Source organism: Chelon labrosus (assembly GCF_963514085.1).
Source record: "Chelon labrosus genome assembly, contig: SCAFFOLD_31, whole genome shotgun sequence".
In the NCBI taxonomy this organism is placed as follows: Eukaryota; Metazoa; Chordata; class Actinopteri; order Mugiliformes; family Mugilidae; genus Chelon; species Chelon labrosus.
This window is the reverse complement of record NW_028181545.1, coordinates 762,059-781,998: the sequence shown is the minus strand read 5'-3', so window position 1 is coordinate 781,998 and position 19,940 is coordinate 762,059. Positions and strand designations below refer to the sequence as shown.

The following is a 19,940-nucleotide window of genomic DNA, read 5'->3' as shown; positions in this document are numbered from 1 at the left end:
ACTCTAATTACTTTTTTCGTGTAACTTGTAATGTAACGTGTTAGTTTCGTGCGTTAAGTAATCAGCATCTTCGTCATTTTTTTTAAAAAGTAATCCGTTACTTTAAGAATTTCTCCAGATAAGGAAAGAAAAATTCCGACTCCAGCTGCTTTCTGTCAGACAGTACTGTGCCACCTGTAGATGTGTCAGTGGAGGAGCAGCGCTGTGATGATGCGTCTGTGACCTGCTGACCTACGTTACCTGTGTGTGTGTGTGTGTGTGTGTGTGTGTGGGGACAGCTTTTGAATCGTGGAAGTACGCACATTATTTTCAATTCACCAGTGAAAAGGACAAGAACAACATGACGGTAAAACGCTCACTCTGCGTTGGTGAAAAGCTTCTGTCCATGGCAAAAAATTCCACTTCCAATTTAAAAAAATATCTTTTATCCAAGCACCACTCTATCACCCTGGTAGCAAAGCCTGCTGAGGAAGACCACGGTGGTGCACCAGCTGCAAAGCAACAGCGTCTGGGTTTTAGCTCAGCCTCAGCTAAAACTGTCTCTACCAGTGACGTTCACAAGCTTGTGGCCGGTTATGTGGTTGAGGAGATGCTTCCAGTTACAACTGTGGAGTCTCCATCTTTCCCTAAACTAATGAGTAAAATCCCAACGACACGTAACACAGAGGGAACAGTGCCTGACCGAAAAACCTTTGCAAGCTATCTGGACAAATCCTACCTAGATATGGAGAAAGAACTGAAAACAACCTTTGAAGATCTGGAATATGTTTGTAGCACGGCAGACTTGTGGACAGCTAATAATAAGAGCTTCATGGGAATGACGGCACACTGGATACATCCCTTCACTCTGAAGCTGGAGAAAGCTGCAGTCGCATGTATGCGGGTGAGAGGACGGCACACGTATGACGTAACTGCCGGGGAGATTGAACAAATCCATGTGTCATATGGCCTTGGTGGGAAAGTGACAGCCACGGTCACTGACTATGGATCTAGTTTTGTTGAGGCTTCCCAGGTGTTTCACAAAACGGCCTCGGACTCAGAAACAGAGGAGGAGGAAGATGGGAATGAAAGTGTGACTTTGGAGGATCTAAACAATGTACTGTCCAGCTGTGATGGTGATGGCAATGACAGTATGATCAGTCTGAATCTCATCTCCACCACTGACAGAGAGAAATGGCTGTCTTCCAACAGTGACACTGGAGCAGTAACAGGAGAGCCATCGCTAAATGTTCAGCACTCTGGACCAAAGCCAGCAGATCAACATTAGCATCAGAAACTGTGGAAACATTCAGCAGGAGAAAGCTGCTGGTTGCCACGACGACCAGATGGACTCTTTTCATGAGGCTTTGTGCAGGGTCATAGACATCCCCATCACTGACCTGCAGAACTTATGCACCCAACTGGGCATCAGGTGCATTACGGACAGGGAGCAGCAGTTTATTAAAGAGTACTGCGTGATTCTCAAAGCGCTGGCCATGGCCCTGGATATTCTTCAAGGGGAGGAGAACTGCTTTTATGGAACTATCCTGCCGACACTGGAGGCCCTGATGGCTAAAACACTGGATCTAAAAGACAGTCTCTCCCGGATGACATCTGGCCTGCCTGATGTCATAGTTGAGGTAGTTGAGCTTTTTTCGTCTGTTTTTTGTTTTTGCTCATATCAAACAAACATTGATGAGATTTACACTGCAGGCTTTAAACTAATTTCAATACGCCTATATCTTGCAGGCCATAAAGAGACGCTTTGCATCCACGCTGGACAGCAAGGAGGCCCTGCTGGCTGCACTTACCATTCCTAAACTCAAACTGTGCTGGGTAAAGGACGAGGCTAAAAAAGACGCTGCCAAGGTGCTGCTTGCTGCCGAGTGCCGTGTGCTGGAGCATCCACTGCTGGAGGAACTGTCACCTGCACCTGTCAATTCAATTTTATTTATATAGCATCAGTAACAATAAAAAACAAAACCCGGCCTGAAACCTCCAGAGCAGCCTGAAGGAGACGGTGGCAGGAAAAACTCCCTTTAACAGGAAGAAACCTTGAACAGAACCCAGCTCATATGGAGGAACCATCTGCCTAAGGCCAGCCGGGTACAGACAGAAGAAAGAGAGAAGAGAACAGCAAGATAAACATCCATCTGTCATAGATACACATATCTGACTAAAGCGTACATGTGGAATCTGATGAAACAAACTGATGATGTTACATGACAGTTTGAAAATGGAAGAGGAATCACAGGCAGGTTGGAGAATTGTTCATTCAGCGGAGGAGACGACTTTTTTTCATTTACAGAGGACAGCCAGGTCTCAGAGTCAGTGGACACTCAAATTGCTGAGTATTTTAAGTCAGGTGTGGAGATCGATATGTTCAACAAGTTCCCCAGGATCAAGACAGTATTTCTGGGCTTCAATACTCCACCACCCTCCAGTGCACCCGTGGAGAGGCTTTCCAGCCTCAGGAGTCTCGTTCTTACTCCTAAGAGAAGTCGACTGTCACACAGACGTTTCTAAAATCTTCTTCTGCTACGTTTTAATCACTACTTTGAAGAGTAAATGGAAGTGGACGATGGTAAAGTGAATTTAGGCTTGTGACACTTGAATAGTATTTTCATAGTTCAGCTATTAGGCTATTTGTCATTTGCCTGTGTGCCAGTGAGCCATTTTATTGTTTGTGTTATTCGGCCTGTTATCATTTTTGTTTGACATAGAGGCAGCTGTAAAAATGTCTGTTAGATCGTTGACTGGTCGTTCATTTTTAATGGATGTGAATCTGCTACCTGTTTACCTCAGATTGTGTTTACTTAAGCTCAATTAAATGCACTTTCATAACTGCATTCAGGTTAAAACTAATTCAGGAGTTTCCTAATCTTGTTAGATGCTCATATATAGGCTACCTGGGCTGGGTAGGTGTATATGAGTAGCAAACAAAATGAAACTCCTGAGATTTGATCATATGTTCTAACTGATCAAAACATAATTCATGAATAAAACGCTCTGTGGCATATTGCTGACTGTCTTTCCTGGTATTGTTATCCTGCAGAGTTCATTTGGTTGGATGACTGACGTTATTCATTGTCAGGACTTCTCTGTGCATTTAAAGGAGGCTGTGTGTCTGTGTCGCTGAGTTGCAGCATGTGTGAGGCGCTGCAAACGGCTTTTAATGTTTGGTAACGCACGAGTACTCTAACGCGTTACTTTTATTCATAGGTAACGCTGTAACGTAACAGATTACTTTTAATTGATGGTAACGTTGTAACCTAACTAACTACTTTATAAAGTAACTATACCCAACACTGTCACCCAGCCCTAATATCAGATCTACAACAGTAACAGACAGTGAACTCACCCCAGTTCCTCCAGTCTACAGTCTGGACTCCCCAGAAAACCACACAGCTGCTTCACTCCTGAATCCTTCAGGTTGTTGTTACTCAGGTTCAGATGTTTCAGATGGGAGGGGTTGGACTTCAGAGCTGAGACCAGAGAATCACAGCTGATCTCTGACAAACTGCAGCCAATCAATCTGAATAAAGAATAAAAGATGAAATGATTGATGATCAATCAGATGTGTTGAGGTTTTAAATGTGTCCTCATCAATGTGTGTGTTCACCAGGAATGATTATCAGCAATGGAATCAGCAGCATTAGATACCGCCATCTATCCAAAACATTATCACAGAGTTTATAACAAAGTATTAGTTTGTATTATTTACATTTATATTTGATTTATAAACTCACTTCAGACCAACTAGTCGGGGGTCCCGGTACTGTCTGCGGTTGAGCACTAACCGCTTTTAGCCTGTACCAAAGAATTATTGGACCAAAGATGTTTAAATGTTTAAAATAATCTTAAATTAAAAATATATATTAATATCTACGTGGTCCTCTGTTGAGTTCAGTGTTGTAACTAAACCAGAAGTGAGTTATATCAGTAAAGATTCATTTTCCCTAGAGGAAAGATATAGCACACTTGGCCCAAAGCCCAGATTTCCCATTTTCCCGGTGACACTTAAAGGCACCATGCATTTGTGGATCTGTGGATCTGAGCAGCGTGAAAATAGTCTCAAAACTCCGTGTGCGTGCGCAGCCTGATCTGTCCGTATCTGCTGATCCGTATGCGTAGGCTTAGACACTCGTAAGACAGGAAGTCTTTTGAAAACGAAAAGGATGAGCTTTGTGAAGTTGAACCATCTGATTTGAGAATTTGCAAAACAATCACACACGTTCAGATAGCTAGGTACACATTAGTGAATGTCATGTTTCACGTGTGGATCATGGAACATGCATTTGTGACCATTCTGAGACTAATTTCACTCCATAAATGAAGCTCAACATTATACAGTTATTTAAATGAGTTTGTATTTGTCTTCACTTTGAGGAACAATAAAGTTTTATTTAAAATAAATTAGATTCAGTTGGTGATTAAACATATCAGATCTACAACAGTAACAGACAGTGAACTCACCTCAGAGTCTCCAGTCTACAGTCTGGACTCTCCAGAAAACCACACAGCTGCTTCACTCCTGAATCCTTCAGGTTGTTGATTCTCAGGTCCAGATGTTTCAGATGGGAGGGGTTGGACTTCAGAGCTGAGACCAGAGAATCACAGCTGATCTCTGACAAACTGCAGCTCCTCAATCTGAATAAAGAATAAAAGATGAAATGATTGATGATCAATCAGATGTGTTGAGGTTTTAAATGTGTCCTGATCAATGAGCTGTTCTCTAAAATGAGTAGAGTGACTTTGTCCTTGTGTTATTGTGGATCTTCATCATGTCAGCCTTCTACAGACATCATCCAAACGTCAGCACAACATTCAGACAACTATTCATGTCAACACAGATCAATAAGATGCTGCTGACCTCATTACAGGATCAATATCTCCTCCTCACACATGTTGGACTACAAACTGTTGATTAGTTCTTTGATTCCAGGACCTTCTTCTTCCTGGATTTGGTGTCTCAGGAGGTTTGTGTCATTCAAATGTTAAAGGACAAGTTGACATGTTCAAGTGTGTCTTCCAACAACAGTCACATGTCATATGGACATTACAGAGTTCTTCAGATTCCTGCTGTCCACACTGACTGTGAAGTGGTCTCTTCCTAACACAACTCCACTGTTCAGCTGACACTAATATGAAGCTTCAGCAGTCTGACTGACACTAATCAAAGTTCCTCTTTGAGTTCCTGTCCCTCCACTGCAGCTCAGCAGGAAACACTGTGGAAACACAAAGATACTGACTGGATGTGCTGAAGAACAAGATGAGTTGAAGATCAACTTTACAATCATTCATCCACACAACAACACTGTGGATGTTGTCCTCCATCTTGTCTCATTGGAGTCAGACTAGAAGGGGACGTCTCCACAGACAGTATGGACAGAAAGAATGATTAGTGACACCAAGAACTCTGTTAATGATAGGGGTGGAACGGTCCACACAAGTCACGGTTCGGTCCAACAGGAACAAAGAAACAAAAACTCACACATGTAGAAAACTAGCTTTATTCATTGATTTTGAACAGACACCAATAGAGTGAAAAAACTAAAAACCACCTCCTGTTGTAAAAGTAAAAACTAGAATAAAACATCCAACTAATGCATTAGGAGGGTTCTCATACCATTCATTCATTTTGTTCATACAGAGGAAAAGAAAAAGCACAATTTCTTGTAGGATAAACTGAGGTAGTCAGGTAGCAACTGGCAACTTTGGTAACTTGATTAGAAGAAACTAACTCAACTAACTTGTTGCACACACGTTTTTTTTCCTCGCACCAGTGACAGACATATCGGGGTGATGCCGTCTTATGTGCGTTAGCATGTTTGATGTGTTTCCAGCGACGTACCGCACCTCCGCCAAACATCGTCGGCAGACAGTCTTTGTCCGGTCCACCACTCGCGTGCCATCACCGTTATGTTGCACCGGGAAACCAAAGTGTTCCCACACTGGTGATTTAAATGAAGTTGATCCAGTCCGAGTCTGTGATGAAAGGGCGAGGCTGAAGGTAATGGCCCAATATGGAAGCAGACAGGTGAAAGAAAGATGGAGTCTCCACAGGCAACCCGCCTGAGACGACGTCCGACCGACAACTTGTCCCGGTACCGGCAGTGTTCCAGATAAATCCTCACGGTCCCGTGTAGAAACAGCAAGGCTCAGCCACAGAGTTAGCTGCTTTAGCTACGCAGCGGCTAATGCTCCATTCACTTAGCTAGCGAATGCTAATGACGCTCAGAAGCTAGCGAAACGTGCACAACTCCAAAGAAACTTGGAGCAGAAATGTCTCTAGTTGTCCCCAATCAGGCGTAGCTCAGCTGTCCAGGTCCAGAATGTGGAGCAGACAGTCCTCTAGATACTGAAACTACCACTTTATCTCATTACATTACATTACTGCCAGGTGACTCGTCGGCGCTCGTTCCCATCGTCTCTCGTTCTCGTTCATTCTCTAGTTCATTTTTACACTCACTCTCTCTTCCGGTCTGACCCCACCAATCACACACCTTTGACCAATCAGGGACCAGTATTACCCTCTTTCTCCATTGGTACTTCCTCTCTCACCATGAGCTCTTTCAAAATAAAATGAAAGATTTAATAATGAACTTCTGTGTCTTTAAAAAAACATTTCAAACTTATTTATTACATTTTTAACCCATTCATCAAACTATTTTAACCTTCATGAAATGTTATTTTAACACTTTTAATAACAGTTTGAACTAAAACATATGTAACCCAGGTCCCATGTAGTTAAATATAAAGCTAGAGTGGTTAATACTATGAGACTGGGCCTGGGCTCCTTGTAGAAAGATACAACTATTTTATATGTCACTTTTATAACGTATGTAACTCTAATAATATAGGTTACTTTAATAAATGACCACAACTCTACTTTAAATGCAATAATCCTCCTCCTCAGGTATTTATTTACTAAATGAAATAAAATGTAAAGGTTTTGATTGTCCAGTAAAAATAAAATGCAATATGTAAATAAAGAGGTTTTCAAAATAAAATTCTGAGGTTCTCTTGGTTTCACACCTTTCCTTTAACTTCAAGACCAAACTATTTGTAAGATACTCTTCAAACTAACTCTGATCTCTTTAGGATCTTCAAGTCACCTTTAAAACAGTGTGCTTTAATTCACAACTCTAAACTCAATATTAACCTGTGGCCCACACACATTCATTTATAAAACACACTCTATTAATGAGATTTGAACCGTTGCAGGCCTGTTGATGAAGCTTGTGTGCGGTGGGGCCTGAAAACTAGAACTCTAACCCTAACCCTTTACACTAGAACAGTTAGATATAGAACAAGATACAAGCAGACGCATCATATTCACCTCTTCAGGTCACACAGAAGTTTATATCAGGACCAACGAGTAGTCAACCTCCACCACTAAACTTAAATGCTCCCCACACCACCAAGCCTCCGTCTTAGCTCTCTGGTCCATAGCGTCTGTCTCTCTTGTTGCATGCTCACTACACATCACACTAACCTGCACCATTAGTCCCTCACTTACACAATTCATTGACTCTGATGGGCTCGTGACTTTGATAACCAATGACAACACAGGAATGAAATGATTGACGTATGACAGCTAACAGGTTAGGTTACACACGTAAACCACCACCACATAGCAGTCTAATTCACAGACTGTTCATTTAGGTCTCATCAAGTAAGGCCAAAATGGCTTCCATGCTTTCTCCTAAAAAGTTGGTGCACTCCATCTGCTAAGGTGAATCTGTTCCATCCTAGAAACAAAAAACATTTCATGGAGCCACCTCTTAAAGCAAGGCGCTGATGGAGACTTCCAATGAAGTAAAATCAGTTCTTTGGCTGCTACCGTGCCCGTTTTGAGAACCTGCTCACAGTGGGAAGGGAGGGTTGATATCCTTCCAGAAGAACCAAAGATAGCCAGGTTACAGTCCGGTTGAATATTTATTTTATATTGCCTAGAGAACCAGTTAAATATGTCGCTCCAAAGGTTGTCCAGTGCTGGGCAGTACCAGAACAAATGTGAGAGTGAACCTTCAGCTCTGTTACATCTATGACACATGGAAGACACTGATCCACATATTCTATTAAGTTTAGTTTTGGAATAATGCAGTCTATGTATGACTTTAAACTGAATGAACTGATATCTGGAGTTCATAGAACACTTCTGTACATTGGATTAGTTGTTTAAAAACTGTAATGGTAAATAAACAGGGAGGTTTTGAAAGAGATACAAGAACCTTGGAAGTGCAACCATTTTAATGGCATTAATGCAGCCAATCATTGAGAGAGGGAGCAACTTCCAGTTTCTAATACTGGCTTTAAGTTCATCCACCATGTCCAAAGAATTCAATTCCAGTAAAAGTTTGGGGTTTCTGGAGATCTTAAGGCCAAGATAATTAATATGAGTAGTAGCTCATTTAAATGGCAAAGATTTCAAGAAAGTAGGACACATGTTAGTCAATGGCATGAACTCACACTTGTCCCAGTTAACTGTGTCGCAGACAATCTACTAAATGATTTTCTATAATCCAGGAGGTTGGGAACTGAGACCATTGGGTCTGATAAACAAATCAATAAATCATCAGCATACAGATTAACAAGGCTTTCAGCATCACCAAACTTTACACCATGAATACCTGGGTGACCTCTTATACCTATAGCAAGTGGTTCCAAGGTGATATCAGAAAGAAGAGGAGAAAGAGGGACGCCCTGCCTCACACCCCGCTGTAACTCAAAGGGCTGAGATGTGTCTGAATTAGTGAGAATAGAAGACACTGGTTTAAGGTCAATTATTTTCACCCATTCAATCAAAATTTCTCCAAATCCAAATTACTTCAGTGTCTTCAGCATGTACGGCCATTCCATCTGATCAAATGTCTTCTGGGCGTCAAGAGATAAAACAGCAGCCTGTGTACTTTATCCTACCACTGAGTAGTGTTGTTTTTGGCGGCCTGTTTTAATTTTAGTTTTAGTCTAGTCTTTGTGTCAAGCTGTCATTTTAGTTTTTATTAGTTTTAGTCATGTTCATACTCTTTTTAGTCTAGTCAAGTTTCAGTCAACTAAAAGTCTGAGCATTTTTTTAGTCAGTCTTATTTTAGTCAGAATTATCCATGACTATTTTCGTCTAGTTTTAGTCAACGAAAACTGATGACATTTAGTCTACATTTAGTCAAGTGCAAAGGCTAGTCACATATGTTTGGCTCAGTCGTTTTCAGCTCCAGGCTAACGTTAAAATGAGACACATTCACCACAGCCTCATGAGTTGGCATGAGCTTTCTAAAATAGAAAGTAACGTTACGTTAATGTCTTGACTTACCTCAATTTCTTTATGTAATGCCTTGAGATGTCTCTTCAAGTTTGTTGTGTTCTTCCCTGCGATTTTGTGGCTGCACTTCTCCCTATCTTTCACCACAAGACATTCGGTTTTATTTTCCACTTCTATGTATTTAAAGTTTTTCCAAATGTCTTCTCTTCTTCTTCTACCAAAAAACCCCGGCTGGCCGGCCATCGTTCCCTTTCTCTGTCTCCCGCAGCATCCCCAGGGCCTCGGTGTATCCACGCCGCTGCTGCATCACATCGGGCGTGTAGTCCGGGAAAATAAGCACCTTGTTGCCTTTGTATTCCAGTTGTCGTTCCCTCCGGAGGCCAAGTATGAGCTCCTTCTCCCGATAGAAGTGGACCCTGGTGATGATGGCTTAGCGAGGCTCAGCTCCAGCTGTGGGCGGCGGCCGCAGGGTCCGGTGCGCCCGGTCGATAACCACCGGTGACCCAACGATGTCTTCTCTGAAAAGCTTCGTAATTAATGCCTCAATGAATTCTGTTGGTTTACCCCCTCTTCATGCTCAGGAATGCTGATAATCTTAATATTGTTGTGACGGGACCGGCCTTCAAGGTCATCCATTTTGAACTTGAGCGCGTTGTTCTCGTCCTTCAGGCCAGAGACCGTCTTCTCCAAGCAGGTTATGTGGTTCTCATGATCCAGAACTCGCTCTTCCACCGTTTCGACCTTCTCCAGTAGTTCTCTTTGAGAGCTCTGCACCACCTCTAGTGTTTGCTCTAATTTATCAAACCTGCCGTTGATATGTTCAAGGATCTTGACAGAAACTTTCTCCCAGATTAAAGGCAAATGTTCAGTGTCGCTGTCGCCTGAATCATGACCTAGCCGGCTACCGCTAGCACTGTTAGCATCAACGTTAGCAGAAGCTGAGGAAGGTCCAGGCCACTCGACGTTTTTGGGCGACTTCTTCGGCATGTCGTTGCACAAACATAACTGGTTAAGCCCGCAGTGTTCACAGTTTCTCCAGAGGCTGATGAAATTATGTATAAGACTGTCAAAATAATAATTTTACCACTGGCACGGAAGAGCCCCCTGAAAGCACATCTACTCCATGAGCTTCTCACCAGCGCCCCCGGTTTTTAAACCGAGAGCTAGCTAGCGTTAGCTATAAACTATCAAAACGGTGTGTTCTCATAGCATTGCTAACGTTGTAAACTGGAGGGTCAGTATTAGTGTCTTTATTGATGCTTGAACGATACACAAGCCTCCAGTCACTAGGTGGCAGCAGAGCTCAAACTGATCAACAGCTGTGTTGCCAGATCTCGTGAGACAAATAAGCAACCAGGCCTGTGAAAACAAGCCCACGGTTCACAGTTTATTTATGTTTTCTCTCCCTGAGCTTCAGGAACTTTATATTTCTCCCAGTCTTTGATATATTTCTTCCCGTATTTCAACCACTTTGTCCCGGGCATTTGTTCCTCAAAACCTCTCCTAAAGCCCACCATCATCCACGCGTATTTTCAATTAAACGTCCTAACTAGAAACAAACAGGTTGTCCTGCTCTGCCTCTGATTGGCTCGTACCAGTGGCGGCTGCTGGTCTTTCAAATAGGGGAAGCCCAGTTTTGTAAAATTGGCCAATTATTACATCATTAAATTTAACAGGGTTACTAATTAATTCTCCTTATATTGTATAGGCCTATGTATATAGTTATTATTAGTTAATTACGGAAGCCCTTAACAGCCATGCATTCATACATTTTATTTCCTCCGTTTTCCCGAGATAACGGGATAATTTTCTCGAGATCTCGTGATAATGAAGCTTTGTTTTCCCGAGATAACGATATAATTAATTCGAGATCTCGAGAAAACAAAACAATATTGTAGTAGGCTATATTAAATCATTGCAGGAAACATCATTCAGTGCAGCAATGTCAGAGGAGCAGGAGCATATTGATAACCGCGTCACATATCTTTTCAATCAAGGCCTGACACAGGCTGAAATAGCATTATGCCTTGCTATTACAGACAATAGACACCTATCACACTGTCATCATCTCCAGATCAAGAATTAATTATATCATTATCTCGGGAAAACAAATGAAGTTATCTCGTTTGTACTGCCCTCGCAGTGCGTATGCTTGTGCACAGCTAGACAGTCAGCTAACGAATGAAAGTCCTTCAATAAACAACAAGGCTGGACTTTTCTCGTCCTTTAATGAAGTCCTCTTTGTTATTTTTTCTCCCGTAAAACTGAAAATTATTACAGATAGAAACACAACTGTTAAACACTGAACAAGCAAAGCAATGTATAAGTACATTTCAATTAGCATCTCTAATCAAGACAAAATGAATGAGTTAGCATCTGCTGAAAGCTAGCAAAGTACGTTTTTCGCCAACATAAGAAATGAAGTCTCCATCAAACATTCCTCACAAAAATACACAAGCATTTAACAACTGCCTACATATACAGTAACACTTACAGATAATTATTTTCCAAGGCAAAAGCGTCGACAACACTTCAACAATAATGATTAGCGTCTGCTTTGCTCTTCTGAGCTAACTCGACTCAGCGGCGCATGCAGCAGGTAAACACAACACGGCACAACATAGCTGGAAATGAAATGAAAGAGCGCTCACACCAACGCGGTTTCTCTAAACCAAAGAAAGGAGCTCTCACTCTGACGCGGTTTCTCTAAACCAAGAAATATAGACTTTTTAGACTTTTAACCTGCTCAATTATTAACTTATTTAACTTAACATTTTAACATTTTAAGGCAGCACATCGTTATCTCGGGAAAACGGAGGAAATAAAATGTATGAATGCATGGCCGTTTAGGGCTTCCGTACATAATGAAAATATCTGCTTGACAATTTATTATGGATCTGGGAACAAGCCTAAATAAGCAACTACACTTTAGAAACAAGACCCAAAAAAACACGACCTGTGACTACCAATATTTGTAAGAGACTTTACAGGAAAACAAGCCCAAAGTCACTTATAATAAGCTGACTTGGCAACGCTGTCAACAGGCTGCCTGTTCAACCCAGTAGAAGAAGAACACAGGAACACAGGTGTAGAGCTGATGGAGGGTATCAGAGGGTATTTATCTTTAGAACTGTGTTCATGTGCATAGATCACCTTTTTACTAAATATGAAGCGACTGGTCTAATTCTAGGCTCAGTTTGTCAGTCCCCTGTGAATTTCCATGGATTGATAACAGGCACCTTCAGCATCAGCATCAGGTCAACAGGTATCACCAACAGGCCGCTCATTTTATGAACACATCATTGACTTTCCTTCTCTAGTCCGATGCTCTAGTCATGTCCCATCATGTCACGTCTTTTACGTCTTGTCATCCGTGGAGGTTAAACGAGCCTGTTTTTACAATGTAAGGAGTAGAAAGTACAGATATTTGTGTACAAATGTAGTGTAAATGACAGCAAGACTCCTTGCTGCCCCCTAGTGCCCAATGTTGGCGCCAGCCAGGAAGTCAGATGATCAGGAAACCGGAAGTTGGTAATCAATACAATTCTTAACCGCAGCATGTGCGGTGTTCGGGTGTTTCTGAAGGCTCCTGGCTGGCGTTACCTTGTGGCAGTTTTTCTTGAGTTTGGCTCGCTCCTGGATTATTCAGACGTGAGTTATATATGGTCTGCTTATTAACAATGGTCTGATAAATTGTTTAGCCATGTTAAGTTAATGCTTGTTTGTTTTTTGGGATTGCTAGGAAGCAGAAGTATCCGTGACGGCAGTATTGCTGGTACCCTTATAAGTTAGCTCCCTTGGTGTGGAAAGAGGTATGGGGCACTTAATCCTTATGTTTAATTGAATTTTAACAATTACCCCCTTTAAATTTAAATATATGTGAATGAATAAATGTATTTTAAATCGATTGGTTTAAGCATGGGGATTGTACAGGAATGTTTTATTGATGCTTGATGGCAGTTTGCTCATATTTGTTTGTTTGTTGTTTGGTTGACTAATTTTCTTTTTTTTTGTATTAATTACTTACAGTTTTCACGGTGTACAGAAATAAAGACATTTAAGCACCAGTACGGAACTCTCCGCTTTTCATTAATTCCAAGGGACAGCTACATGTAGTAAAAGTAAAAAGTCATCAGAAAAAGAAATACTCAAGTAAAGTACAGACACCTGAAAAATCTACTTAAGTACAGTAACAAAGTATTTGTACTTCGTTACTTCCCACCTCTGGTGATCACGTTATCACTTCCTGTTCAACCACAGGAACAAGCTGTTACAGCTGATGAATGAATGAATGAACACTTCTACTTTACCAGTTATGGGCTCATTGTATTGATGTAGACATAACAGCAAAATAAAAAAGGTTCTCTCTCCAGAGGGGCAGCTCAGCTACTAAGGGCAAACGGGCTGTTTCCAGAGCAACAATAGCCCGTACCTGTGCACGTCTGATGACTGAGGAGATACCTGCTGATGTTCAGGAACATGATGCTCCTTCATTTAAACTCTTTGAGCTCCTTTTCTATCTGACAGTCCTGACAAGAGAACTCATCTAAACTGGATCTCCATTCTTCAGAAGCCTGAGAAGAAAATAAATGAAAACTCACATCAGAGTCTCCAGTTTACAGTTTGGACTCTCCAGTCCAGCAGACAGATGCTTCACTCCTGAATCCTCCAGGTTGTTGTGACTCAGGTCCAGATGTTTCAGATGGGAGGGGTTGGACTTCAGAGCTGAGGCCACGACTTCACAGTGACTCTCTGAGAGTCCACAGTTATAAAGTCTGTCATGAGACAAATGAATAAAATCTGTTATAATGGAAGAAGACATTTCTATGAACATGATGGGTTTGATGAGTGGACAGTTGGACACATCCTGTTGGACATTTTGTCTCCACATCAGTGGTTCAGCTCATCTTCTCTGACTGTGTTTGACAGGAAACAATCATTCTCATCATCTCTCTCAGACCTTTGTTTAGTTGAATGTGCAGATGAACAGAATAAAACAGAAACCTGTCCTGCTTCACTTAAAACTGTATAAATTAATATAAAACAATAGAAAGCAGAACATTCCTCTTGTAATAGTACAATAAGAAAAGTGCAAACAGAAAGTGTGAGGAAAAGTTGTTGCTTTGTTGTCTTCTGGTATCTTCTTCACAAGCAACAGTACATCGACCAATGAGATGAGAGGGATTCCTGCTGTCAGCTCATTGGTCACAGAGCAGGAGACGGCTTGGGAATAAGTTTACCGTAACTGTTCATATAAAGCGTCCTGTTATTCATTCATTCCATTGACATTTTACACTATTTTGGATTCTCACGGTAATACGGGACAAAGTGCGTCCTGTTTCAGCTCCATATGGAACGCGTACTTTTGTTTCTAAATACGGGACGATTCCGTTTTTCAAGGGACGGTTGGCAACCCTAATCTGATCCCATCATGAGGACATCTGGATGAGACAAACATCTGGACTGTCTTCACTGTTTAATGGACTCTGGATCTTTTGACTGAGTTCAGCTCAGTCAACAGTTCCAGTTGGAAAGATGATCTCTGCTGTCGACCTGCTGCCGTCAGCTTCAGTCCACAAGTGGAACATTTAGTCTTTAGTCCAACACAAATGAAACCCATCACTTGACAACCTCAGACATGGACATCATTCAGTATGAACATGGTGAAATATTTCCATGTGGAGGACACAGGACTGGCTCAACTTTAGTTGTTCAGCACAAACACAATGAACAAACAAAGTTGAATTCTTTTCACCATCAAGTCATCACAAAGATGTTCTCAGGGTTTTATCTGTCAAACTAAACTCTGACCTTTGTGTGTTTCAGATCTCTTTAACAAGTCAGACTTCTACGGTTCTGCTCTTATATATTCAGACCTCTGAGCATTTCCTACTTCAACTCTTCTCTACAGCAACAAGACAGGAAACAAATAGAAAGAAAGACATAAAAACAAGACCATGTGACTCGACATCTCTCCTTAAAATGAAACGTTGAACTCAGTCAATAAAATGCTCCATTGATGGGTCAGTCTCTGTGTGGGATGATCAGTAGTTTACGGTGGCTCATGTTGATCTTAACAAGCTTTAGATAGATGTTGATGTGGAGCCACTTCACTGACTTCAGGATTATTCTGTACTCTAGAAACAGCCTTCAATATCCTCTCATCATTGTAACGTGAGGCCTCAGAGGCTGCTTCAGCTAAACTAACTTACTGATGGAGAGAATAATAAGACAGAGAAATAGAAAGAAAAGAGTCAATAACTAGAAGAACAGCTTTAAACAGCTGGAGAACATCTTGGACTAAATACAACTGATTGTGATGTTTACAGTGAACAAGTGGAACACTGTTTGAAGAAGAATGAGAACGTCTGAAGAACTAAACTACTAATCTCCACTGATTGATTCTGTTAATGATCACATCAGGACTCACTCAGCCTTTCTGCAGTTCCTCACAGCTGGGATCAGTCTCCGTCGTCCCTCCTTTGATGTGTTGTACTGATACAGGTTCAACTGATCCAGAACCTCCTCTGACATCTGCAGCATGTAGGCCAGAGCTGAGCAGTGGATCTCAGAGAGTTCCTTCTTTGATCTGTTCTCTGACTTCAGGAACTCTTGGATCTCCTGATGAACTGAGAGGTCGTTCATCTCCATCAGACAGTGGAAGATGTTGATGCTTCTGTCAGGAGAGATTTTACCAGTGTTCATCTCCTTCAGGTTGTTGATGGTTCTCTGGATGATTTCTGGACTGTTCTTTCTATGACCTAGTAGACTCCCTAAGAGTCTCTGGATGGACAGTGTCTGACCCAGCAGACCTCCTAAGAGTCTCTGGTTGGACTCCAGAGAGAGGCCATGAAGGAAGCGAACTAACAGGTCCAGGTGACCATTTTTACTCTCCAGGGATTTAATCATGACTCTGTTCAGAAATTCATCCAGAGGTGAGTTATTGTAGTTTCCTCCCAGGAAGTCCTCCAGCACCTCTGTCTTCCTGTTGGTGTAACAGTGGATCATGTAGACTGCAGCCAGAAACTCCTGAACGCTCAGATGGATGAAGCAGAACACCTTGTCCTGGTACAGTCCTCTCTCCTCTTTAAAGATCTGTGTGAACACTCCTGAGTACACTGAGGCTGCTCTGATATCGATGCCACACTCTGTCAGGTCTGATTCATAGAAGATCAGGTTTCCTTTCAGCAGCTGATCAAAAGCCAGTTTTCCCAGAGACTCAATCATCTTCCTGCTCTCTGGACTCCAGTGTGGATCTGTCTCAGCTCCTCCATCATACTTGACCTTCTTCACTTTGGTCTGAACCACCAGGAAGTGGATGTACATCTCAGTCAGGGTCTTGGGCAGCTCTCCTCCCTCTCTGGTTTCCAACACATCCTCCAGAACTGTAGCAGTGATCCAGCAGAAGACTGGGATGTGACACATGATGTGGAGGCTTCGTGATGTCTTGATGTGGGAGATGATCCTGCTGGCCTGCTCCTCATCTCTGAATCTCTTCCTGAAGTACTCCTCCTTTTGGGGGTCAGTGAACCCTCTGACCTCTGTCACCATGTCAACACACTCAGGAGGGATCTGATTGGCTGCTGCAGGTCGCGTGGTTATCCAGAGGCGAGCAGAGGGAAGCAGTTTCCCCCTGATGAGGTTTGTCAGCAGCACATCCACTGAGGTGGACTCTGTAACATCAGTCAGGATCTCAGTGTTGTGGAAGTCCAGAGGAAGTCGACACTCATCCAGACCGTCAAAGATGAACACAACCTGGAACTCTTCAAAGCTGCAGATTCCTGCTTCTTTGGTTTCAGTAAAGAAGTGATGAACAAGTTCCACCAAGCTGAACTTTCTCTCTTTCAACACATTCAGCTCTCTGAAAGTCAATGGAAATATGAAGAGGATGTCCTGGTTGGCTTTGTCTTCAGCCCAGTCCAGAGTGAACTTCTGTGTTAAGACTGTCTTCCCAATGCCAGCCACTCCCTTTGTCATCACTCTTCTGATTGGTCCATGTCTTCCAGGTGAGGCTTTAAAGAGGTCTTCTTGTCTGACGCTTGTTTCTGGTCTGTGTGGTTTCCTGGATGCTGTTTCAATCTGTCTGACCTCATGTTCATCATTGACCTCTGCAGTCCCTCCCTCTGTGATGTAGAGCTCTGTGTAGATCTCATTCAGAAGGGTTGAGTTTCCTGCTTTAGCAATCCCCTCAAACACACACTGGAACTTCTCCTTCAGAGCAGATTTAACTTTACGTCCACAAAGTCCTGAATGAAGAAACAAGAAAGATGAATGAATAAAGTCTCCAGTAAATATTCCAACATGTCATTGCTCTAAAGAATGAGTGTGTGAATATATCTTGGTTCATCTCTGGAGACATTAGTAAATGTCCCATTTCTCCAGCAGCTTCAATGTTTAGAGAAATCCTCTTACTGCTCTGCAGACAGTCAGCCAGCTCCTCCTGCTTCATTCTCCTCAGGAAGTTCATTGTGATCTTCACAAATAAATCTCTGCTGCTCCTCCTCTTCTCTTCATCCTCACCCTCCAACACCTCCTCTTCCTCCCTCTGAGTCTCTGAGCATTCTGGGTAATCTGGACTCAGAACCTTCTGGATCTTCTTCAGCTGGTTCTTCACAAAAGTGATGATGTTGTCCTCCAGCAGCTGGAACAGAATACCATATGAATGACACAAGCAGACTGAAATCATGGAGACAAACATCAGATCCATGTTGGACACACTGACAATCCACTGGTCTACAAAGTGCAGCATGGAGATGATGGAAAGTAGTTGTTGTACATGTACAGACCAGAAAGATGGAGTCCAGCTGTGTCTGATGCTGCTGGGCAGACTGACCACTGAGAACCTCTGAGCTCTGCTGGTGGACTCTGTGGACCAATCATCAACAATTAGCTCTCATCATGTCTGTCCACACAGAGACAAACACAAGGTAAATGTCCCTGGAGTGATATGTGGATGTGAAGAGTGAATCAGATGAGTCTCTGTAGTGGTAAAGGTTTACTAGTCCTGCTGATCCCAAGACTCAGCTGTCTACCTATACCTGAAGGACAAGGGACAACAATGTCCACATGTTCTGAACATCTGAGGAGACTCTGGACATTAATGGATCATCAGAGAACCACCAGGTTCATCAGAACAGGTTCCTCCGGGTCCAGGTCCAGGTCCAGGTCCAGGTGAGTATCAGGTCATTAACAGACTCTAGTCATGTGACCTTCAGGTGATAAAAACCTAAACTTCCCACCAGTCATTTAGAGCTGAACACTTGGAGGAAACGTCTTCTAGTCCAGACGTCTTTGTCTCAGTTTAGTTTCTGGACATAACAATGTTCACTCTTCCAGGAATAAACCAAAGGTCATGAGTGTCCATGAAGACTAGAACGTAGATGAAGCAGGAGTTTTTATTCTCCAGCTCCACTTCCTCTGCAGCGTTACAGCTGATGAGTTTCATCTGAGTCTCTACCATGAAGAAGACCTGCAGGCCGAGGCCTCAGACGTGGAGCTGCTGACTCTCTTCCTCAATGTTTCATACTAATGTGCAGACTGTGTCTATATGAACTCTGGTTAGCTTAGCATTAGTTTAGCTCCTCCTCTCCTCAGACAGATCTCATCGTCTCTCTCTCTCTCTGGTCCACAGTCAAACAGAATGAAGACTTGTCTCCATGGAAACAGACTGAACAGCTGATTAAAGACTGAAGACACTAGTCTGCTTCAAAGATCAGTCTCTTATCTGTCTCCTCCTCTAAGGCCTGACACTTACTGTGTCGGCCATTTTAGAAGATCTTTGTAAAATAAGCAAGAGTTCAGCAAGTTACTCAAACCATGTGACTTGTATAAAGTTAGTGATTGTTCTACTGTATATCTATATGTTGTCTATCTTCTTCTTCCAGTGTGTCTGTGTTGTTTTAGATCAACATCTGTTTATCTTCTGAGGAAACATCTACAACATCTAAGCAGCAGAGATGAAACAGACATGAGCAAGTCAACGTTTATTTATCCTCAGCTCCTCAAGTCAGACAGATTTACTGACACTTTACCTCTCTGGACCAGAACCACGTCCTCCTTTAAAATCAATAATAAAGTCCATGGACCGGTCGCTCTTCAAGGACACACAGCTGGGTTCATGGTGATCAGACTCTGGTCTCTGATGGGTCCTGACAGAAAAACATCACTGATTAAATTAGATCAATTATTCAGGAAAATTCTCTTTGATTAAAATCCTATAATTCTGATGAAATATTAATAACTTACCTTTGACTCTGTTTAAAATTTGTAATAATCTCCTTTGACCGGTCGCTCTTCAAGGACACAGAGCTGGCTCCAGATTCTGATCCAGGTCCAGGTCCAGGTCTAGGTCCAGGTCCAGGTCCAGATCCAGGTCCAGGTCCCTCCAGTCTGTCCTCTCTCTGGTCCATGCTGCTGAAACACTAATCATTCATGTTGTAAACAGATCAGTTGATCCTCCACTGATTGGCTCTTATTCATCAGCTGCTGTACTTCTACTATCCGTCCACTAGATGGAGCCATGGAGGACACACATGATGCGTTCACTGACACTGAGACTTTCAACAAACTCAGGTCCATCATGATCAACGTATATATTTTATACTATCTTCCAGTTCATAGACTTTCTATATTTTATACAGACATTAAATGTCTTGTATATATTTTTAGACACATTCTTCATATACTAGTAAACCTT

General features: G+C 42.3%; 1 protein-coding gene across 1 annotated transcript in view; it reads right to left on the bottom strand.

The window, feature by feature from the left end:
* Positions 1–851: 851 nt before the first annotated feature.
* LOC311509907 (uncharacterized protein) overlaps positions 852–19,940 on the bottom strand; it is a gene marked incomplete at its 5' end in the record, with an annotated part of 37,817 nt that continues 18,728 nt past the window's right edge. The window contains 7 exons of the mRNA XM_084575347.1: positions 852–3,514; positions 4,456–4,629; positions 13,846–14,019; positions 15,675–17,490; positions 17,657–17,885; positions 18,031–18,109; positions 18,277–18,282. Of these exons, the coding sequence (XP_084431473.1) occupies positions 3,337–3,514; positions 4,456–4,629; positions 13,846–14,019; positions 15,675–17,490; positions 17,657–17,885; positions 18,031–18,109; positions 18,277–18,282 (2,656 nt within the window). The 3' untranslated portion in view covers positions 852–3,336. The remainder of the gene's footprint in view (positions 3,515–4,455; positions 4,630–13,845; positions 14,020–15,674; positions 17,491–17,656; positions 17,886–18,030; positions 18,110–18,276; positions 18,283–19,940) is intronic.